We start from the raw sequence: 8,746 nt of genomic DNA, 5'->3' as shown, positions 1-8,746 counted from the left end.
ACCACTAAATCGAACCGAATCGAACCATTTTCACCCCTACTCTATAGTTCAGATCGATTGTTGTAAGATGAGAGTGTTGTCAAGAAGATCTTGACGTATAAAGTAATGTTCATTTTCAAAGGAGCTTACTACATTCTAGCAGGATTCAAAAAAAAAAAAAAAAAAAAAAATTTCCTATATTGGTTAAAGAATGAAGTGATCATGAGTATATAAGTGTAAACAATTATCTTTATTGGTATGTGGTCTTTTGGGGGTTCCAAAAGCAAACTATGAGATGTTATTCCCAAAGTGGACAATATCATACAATTGCGGAGATAGGTGAAGCATCCGTTGTCATTCTTATCAATTGATTTCTGAGCCATGGTCTAAACTTAGATGTGTAGATGAGAAATATTTAGATTTAAAACAAAGAAATTTATTGAGCTTCGTTCATGCTATCTAGGTAGCCGTGTTGTCTCTTCTACCTTGAAAAAAGCAAATGTGATTTGTGGTTGTGTTTGTATCCTCTTTGGATGTTAACCCAAATGAATAGGATGTGTCTCTAGATAAAGAGTAAGTGACCTGAGATGATCAACTAGAGGTACCTAGGGATTTAGAGCAAGCTCTCATGGTTGAGAATGGACGGATTTGATCGAGAGGAGGCTTTAAGTGGTACTTTTTTCGAGGAGATGATTGTTAGGAATGCAAACAAAGTCTCACATTAATTAGGGAAGGAACGAGTATATAAGTGTGGACAATTATCTCCATTTGTATGAGGTTTTTTGGGTGGTTTCAAAAGTAAAGCTTTGAGGGTTTATGGTTAAAATGGACAATATATCATACCATTGTGAAGATAGTTGGAAGTTGCATTGTCCTTATTAGAAAATTGTTGAGGAACATCCATATCAACAAGAAACCAACGAAGAAGCCTTGTGGATGATATTCAAATTTTGTACTAGAACGTGAAACAAAAATTTGTTTCTTGCTCCGTCAAGAAATGAGGGAATTATCTAAGTAGAAATAGTATCTTGTGACGGAATATCAATTAGTAGAATCACCAGCCTAGTCTGCATCCAAGTAGCTAGGTAACACCAAAGATGACTGAGAAGAAAATTGAAATCCATGACCAGGAATGGCCATGATATAGTGAAGAATGTGGAGTACTATAGTAAAGTGCACAGTCTAAGGAGCAGTGATGTATGTGCAAGCACACACGTCAAATTGTATTATAGTTAAAATGACATTGGTTGAGTATTGTCCTCAGAGAATCAATTTGATAATTTTTCAATTATTTTAAAGACCGTTCCAATTTTATTTAGGGGATCGACTTGTGATGAAAATAAAGTAAATTAAACTAAAAATGCAATGCAAGTGATCAAGTATGAAGATTTTCAATAAAGAGATGTTCTAGGGAATAGATTTCATCAATGAAATTACTAAACTCAAATGCTTTTAAATCTTGAACAAATTAACACAACACCTAGATCAAGAAGTCTTTATTTGGATTGCTCCTTTCGAAAATAATCCTTTTTTTACTTATCTACTAATTACTAGTCTCTTAAAACTAGATAATTAAGTAAAGCGTTAACACTTTTCATCAACAATCTCTACCATTTTTCAACTATGCTAGTTTATTCAAATGATAGTCTAGCATGCATAATCTAATCTAAAATCCTCTTGTTAAAGCAAGATTTTAAACCATGAGATTATTCAAAAGCATTAAGAATGGCGTCATGCTAGAAAGTATTAGTATAAATTGACATTCAAGATTCACAAAACTTGTGTATCAATAAACCGAAAAGAATTCATCTAGCCTTAAAGCATGAGAAACGTGGCCTAACATGATTTTCATAGATAGAACCAATATTAGAATGAAAAAAATACAATAAGAACTAAAGATACAAAAGGGAAAACAAAGAAGTTATCTGATGTTTCGGTCTTGTCTCCATGGTGGAATTGACCCTCCAACGCTCTCCAATCAACTCCAACACTAAGGAACTATTGTATTATGCTCAAAACTCTGTTGTTAGGACTCAAAAACTCCAAAACTTAATATGGGGTGATAGTAAAAATTTTCCATCATTAGCAAACCTCTACTAATCAAATGAAATTGATAATACTGAATCCTACAACTACCACTACTATGATGTAGCAATAGTGGTACGTCCCGGTCGATCTATAGGAAAGCACAATCATGAGTTTTTCATTAAGCTAATTTCCTAATTAGAGTAGTAAATGAGGGAGAGGGGGTTTGGTGTGAATAATGAAAGTGAAGTGCAAGAAAAATTAAAGTGCAAGGGTAAATGTAAATTAGGGTTGGATTCATCTAGTTTCAAGTGCAAGAGAGATCTAATGCAATTTCAATCATTGAATTAGACATTCAATCACTTTATGCATGTACAACAACTTGCTTGACACCACCAAACTAGCCTCTACAGTGGCAGATAACTAATTAGAAATGAACCAAGGAAACGTCCTAAAAGTAATTAAAGCTTAAAGCAAAGTCCTAATTAAACTACATGTCCTTAAATCTACTGGGTTCGATAGCATCTATATAGAAATAAAAATATGCAGATTAAGTTGTAGGATTCTGTTGTGTTGATTAACCAATTGGATAGCCTATCAATTAACCAAATTTTATCTTCAAACTTAGGAATACATGCATTCTAGGAATAGCCATCAAATACACTACTAACTATTTGTTAATAGGTTGATTGAGCTAGACCTTCGAGTGCGAATGTGACATAGCTACGAATCGACTAGCAAGGGAAGCATGCTTACGAGTGAACAATCAACACACAAACATGCATATAGAAATCGAAACAAATTCAAAGAAAATATAAAATCAATATGCATTCAACCCAAACAACAAAATTCTCAAGAAAAATACAAAGAATTCTTGCTTCCAAAACTAAATTGAAAATTACCTCATCGATTCATAGACAGAAAAGAGGAGAGATCCAGTCCATTGTTTACAAACAAAATAAATGTTCCAAAAGAAATGTAAATCAAACCTAAAGATAAAGGAAAAATAGGGGGAGAAGAGAAATTTGAAGTTTTATTTCGGTCTCCATCAAATCTCCCATAAAAAAAACTCTAACAATCGAAGAAAATATTTAGTGCAGAGCGTAGCTATGTTGGCTTTTGGTTGTCGTAGCGTAACACAAAGTGTAGTTACGCTGAGCTTTATGCTCTCACGCGCGTGTGCATCATGCTTGTTTGTCAAAATTCAGAGCGTAGCTACGCTCTCACGATTGATGCACTATGCCTCCAAGTGTAAAGCAAAGCATAAGGGTAGCGTCGCTATGCTGTCCTAGAGGCATTTCATAATTTCGTGTCCTTGAAGCTTCGAGTGCTTGATTTCACCTTGATAGCTCCAAATCAACCTCGAAAAAGCCGTAACAGTCTGAAATGTATGGTTTGCTTGAATTCCTACAAAATAAACATTTAAACATACAAAATACAATAATCAAGTTAGATTAAAGACATATAAATAGCTCTTTTTGTGAGTTATCAGGGGCCAGCTGAAAACCCTAAATTAAATAGGAAAAAAAAATCTTACTGCACATAACACCCCTTATTTAGTAGAATTCACCTTCTTTCTTCCTTACTTCATAGAATTTATCCCATTTTATCTTTAAAGGGAACATACTTCTTACGGAAGCGTGTGATCTCCTTACAATTTTTGTTTTTTTGTTTTTTTGTTTTTTTTTTGTGAGAAACTTAAATCAGTGAACTCATGGAAATATTCAAAGGATAAACATACAAAAAGACCTAAGCATGCTTTAATGAAGAAGGAGGGAAGAAATGAATTCACCCTTGTGGATTCTTTTCCTTCTTCACATTTTTCCCTCCAAAGGTCACGAACAATCTCGAATGTCTCAACGAACAAAAATACCACCTCTAAGGCTACCTTGTTATCTCCTGGAATAAGAAATTATTGGAAGTATGGGCTTCAATAACTTCTGATGGAGGAACTTTTAGAGAAAAATTAGTTTTGGAGAAGAGAGATTAGAAAGGAAGGGTGAGGCTAGGTCATTTTTCACAAAAACAAACCGTATCCTAAAAAGGATTATAATAGTATATTTATAGGGAAAGAGGGTAACCCCTTCTCCAAGCTTTTCCACTTTCTTCCTTTTAGCTAATTATTTAATTAACTATTATTTATAGCATACAAATTAAATAGCTACATACTAAATTAAATTTAATATAAAGTTAATTAACATATAAATATCACATATTTATATGCATGTATCTCTTAATGAATCCAATTCATATAAATCTAATATTTGAATCTCATTCAAATACATTTCTCTTATAATGTAGTTTGGATTACAGATCATATCTATTATATTCACTATACTTTATATTAATCATATTAATATAAAATTTCTTTAATTAATTTGATTTATTCAAATAATTCCTTTTTACTATCCTTAGGGAGCTAACAAAGGGACCTTATGGACCTGCATAAGCTTCAATGATATGAAATTAATTTAATTAAACTCTTTTATTTAAATCAATCAATATTCATTAACTACTGATCACTCCACTAAAGATCGATAACTGCATTCCTCGCATTATAGATGTATTTTTGTGTCCATGGATATAATCAATCAACAGTGAGTTGGTCCTTCAAAAATTGCTTATAACTATAGTTAGGTCAAAATACGGTTTTACCCACGTAGTTACATCTTACTCCTTAAGTACCATTGATTCCTCTAATTAACAAATAGTTTATAGTCCAACTATAAACTAACACCTCTCGGGCCAGTGAGAGATTAAGACCTCATTGTTCAAGACCCAGAATCATTTGTTAAGGGAGCAATTTATCTGCTTTCCCTATAATAAAAAAGGAGTGAATTTCTTCTTTTGTAGGTGTATTCCCAAATCCCTATTCGGACAAATCCAAAAAATGGTGGGCTTGTTGAGTCGACTAACATGGCCACTCTCACCTATACAGATTAAAAGATTGTCCTCATAAACAGGAGTTCACAACTCACTTAGGATTAAGGTCAAGTCACCTATAGTCATCTTAGCGAAATATTGCTTTCTTCAAATAACAGTGTTATAAAGAGAAACCAATCATTTTGTGGTCCGATCTTGTATATACCCTTTATACAGGATAACTTCATTCACATGTCTCCACATGAACAATATGGCTCATATTGTCTGTAACATTTACAGCTCATGTAACAATTACAAAGTGGGCCATATCCGTAGTGTTACCAGGATAAGGTACCCAACCTTATCCACTTACTACAAACCTTTTAGGTTATAACTTGAACATGAACCATTTGTATGTCTACCATATATTGTTAAAGGGGCACCACATAATCTTGGATCTCAGTTTATTGGATTGAATTAATGCAGTCCGAATGTCAAATAAAATACCTCTTATTTTATTAAATAAACAACTTTTTCTTTCAAAATATAAATTAAAAGATATAGGAGATTTAGGGCACTAAATCCAACAATCTTGATTATGAAAAATGGACCATTTTCGCTCCTTTAAACACAAAATCTCATGCTTTTGCTCAAATATTGAAAACCACTAGCAAACGACATCAAATCTAACAATATTAAGTATAAACAACTCTAAATAAAAGGTAACAAGAGCACTTTTTAGGTGATTTTCAAGCAACCATGAGCTAATTGATAACATGAACAACATAGGCAATATCTAAGTGAGTCACAGTTAAATAATTACACTACTTATAAGTTACCAGTATAAGGTGACATTGTTGAGAGGAATACCTTTGAAACGGTCAAGCAAACGTTCAGATCCAGAGGTGTTGATGATGTAGTAGAGTCACTAATATCAAATCAAGCCAAAAGATTAAAAGCAAAATTTTCTTGAGATAAATAATACCTATAAGAGCACTCAAGACCAAGGAATAACTCTATGGTCTCAAATCTTTTATTTCAAAGTGATTTCCATTCTAACATTGTAAATCAGATATGGCCAAAGGGTCATCACCAGTAATAATTATGTCATCAACATATAGAAGGAGAAACAATACAATATTTTGAGTAGTTTGTGCAGTAAATTCACTTACAGCCAATAGTTCTTTTGTCAGAATAGATCAACGTAATCCAAGTATGAGTCCTTTTAAAAGCCTAGAGCTTCTCATTCGTTGCTTGCTGCCAAGGAGCATTAGTACGGGCTTAATGATAAGATAAAGGTTCAACTAAAGACATAGTAGTAGAAGAACAATGATAGTCTTGAGAAGATGATGGGGAGTTTCTCTTACCCAATTAGAGCAATAAACAACGAAGGTGATAGGTGCATGTTTATACACAAATCTAAAGGTCTGAAACCTAAACTTTTAATACCATGTTAATTTAAATGTGTTGTAATTTACATTTAAAATACATCTCTAAGTTTATGCACAAACTATAGAACATAAAAATGAAAGTTTTCATAATTTAAAGCTTATTTGAATCTAATTACATAGTTTCTGTTAGCATAATTGACGTTTTTAAAAACTAAACCATTTTGATTAAGAATTTAAATATTTTTTTAAATAAAAAAGGACTAAAAACTATGGTACAAAAACTAGGAGAAAACGTTTACTAATTTCAAAATAGAAAACTAAAAACAAAATAGTAATCCAATGAAACCTTAATTAGTTTTTTAAGTCTCGTATGGTAATGACTTGATTTTTAGTTTTCTCTTTTTGAAACTTTTGTTTATTTTTTCCTCAAATTTTCAATTATAGTTTTCACTTTTGTTATAAAAAAACAATTGAATTACTTTCAAATTTTAAACATAAAAACAAGGTCTTTAGATTGCCAGTACGTCGTAATTTTAAAATTTTGGACTAGTTATTGAAATTATGAGTAACAATGTGTAGATTAGAAAACACAAAAATTTATAAGCGAAAGTAGTGGTGGAGCCAAAAATTTTATATAGGGACACTATATGTACAAGATCGGGTAGTTCTTCTAGATTGATTCATGTATAAGATCGATTAGAATTCAAAACATTTTTCTTCTTTGAAGATGATGCATCTATAGTCTCATAGTTGTTTTTCTATTATAATATCTCTCCATGAGATTGAAAAATGCATTTTGAAAAGAAAAAAAAAAAAAATTCCTAAACTGCAAAGAAGTATTATTTGATCATTTATTTATTAAAAAAATAGCACGTTATACTTTAAAAGGCACATTGCTTGACCTATTTTTTCTTTATTAGGATTTATAGGAGTTGAGCTTTAAAAATCTATTAGAAATGAAAAAATCTGGGCAAAAAGTCATATAATATCTAAAATAAAATGTTGGTAAGTTGTAGGACCTTGAACCTTCATGCCCCACTATTAAACATTCAACACCCCATCCTTACATGACTCCACCCTTGAGTGAAAATAGTGTTTATAGCTTATTTTGTTTATGAACGAAACGGTGGACAAACTTACTTTATTAATTTTCTTATTTGCCCTTATGTAGTGAGATTTTCAAAATGGGAATGGGATCACATTTTTATTGCGAGTACTATGGCTCTCACTCTTCCTGTTGACAACGATCAAGTTTCTGTTGATATAATTGACAATGCTATGGTAATCACTACGCCAATAATTGACGACAACGATTCTCAAGTTTCCATTGGGAGTGCTTTGGCTATTGTTGATGTTCTTTCAACCGACAATGATCAGGTTTCTGTTGATATTCTTTGATGATGCTTTGAAAATTCTAAGCACTTGAGACAGACTCAAAGTAAGAAACCCCAATAAAATTTTCTATATATTCACAGACCACTCTTTGAATTATGAAATTTGTAATTCTCTATTCTTCAACTTTTATTTGGATCAATTTGCCTAGTTTGTAAATTGTTGCAACTAGTCTACATATTTCATACCGTGAGTTGCATCTTTCTTAAATATCATGGTTGAATTCTTAGTTAAATTCTAAAAACAAAAATAACTTTTTGGAAGCTACTTATTGGTGAAAAGTAGATAATAACGGAAGAAATTTGGAGGTAGAAGTAGTATCCATAAGCTTAATTTTCAAAAGCAAAAAAAAAAAAAAACAATATGATTACCCAACAGAGACTTTAATTATTGATTTGAAATGATGATCAATATTTGATGTGAAACTCAGTTAACTTAGATTATGTAAATGTTTTAGTCCTTTAATATGCATCAAAGCTTGACCACAACTCCATCATTTTTAACAAAACAATGCTCACCTTTGCCAACCAAAGCGACAGTGTCTGGAAAGGTTGGCGAAACTAGGTTAAAACATCATAGCTATGCCCAAGTGTGCATGATTGCAATGCAGAAGATTAGAACGACTGAAACCTTTTAAAATAATCACAAACACCCAACTGATCGGACGGTGGCGACAGTTGGGGTCCCTCAAAAATAATCACAAACACCCAACTGAAACCTTTTAAAATAATCACAACCATACTCACATTAGTTTATCTCCTCACTCCCTCTAAAATATGAGCACCTGTTGGGGTCCAAACCCATAACTCAAGGTGGGAGTATAAAAGTGAGGTCTTAGTCCTCAATCTTAGCAATGTGGGATTCTCAAAATACATTTTTTCTTTCAAAACTTAAATTTTCACTAAAAATTCCCCACTTAAAAATTTAAAAACATAAGAAAAGCATTTTTTTATCGAGTAATATCAATCTATACAAAATTGCATATAAGCAAACGTATCTTACGACTTGAACCTTTACGTAGTGTAGATGACTCATAATATACTAGAGTAACACATGGTTTTGAACTCTATCTCTAACAACATCTCACACATTGTATC

General features: G+C 32.1%; 1 protein-coding gene across 1 annotated transcript in view; it reads left to right on the top strand.

Annotated features, from left to right (window-relative positions):
• The window catches only part of LOC120073587, a 9,252-nt gene extending 1,444 nt beyond the window's left edge, over positions 1-7,808 (top strand). The window contains exon 2 of the mRNA XM_039026409.1: positions 7,429-7,808. Within this exon, the coding sequence (XP_038882337.1) occupies positions 7,429-7,655 (227 nt within the window). The 3' untranslated portion in view covers positions 7,656-7,808. The remainder of the gene's footprint in view (positions 1-7,428) is intronic.
• Positions 7,809-8,746: the final 938 nt, after the last annotated feature.

This window comes from Benincasa hispida, chromosome 1 (genome assembly GCF_009727055.1).
Source record: "Benincasa hispida cultivar B227 chromosome 1, ASM972705v1, whole genome shotgun sequence".
Lineage (NCBI taxonomy): Eukaryota > Viridiplantae > Streptophyta > Magnoliopsida > Cucurbitales > Cucurbitaceae > Benincasa > Benincasa hispida.
Note: the sequence above shows the minus strand (reverse complement) of the source record. Positions and strands in the feature narration are given on the sequence as shown.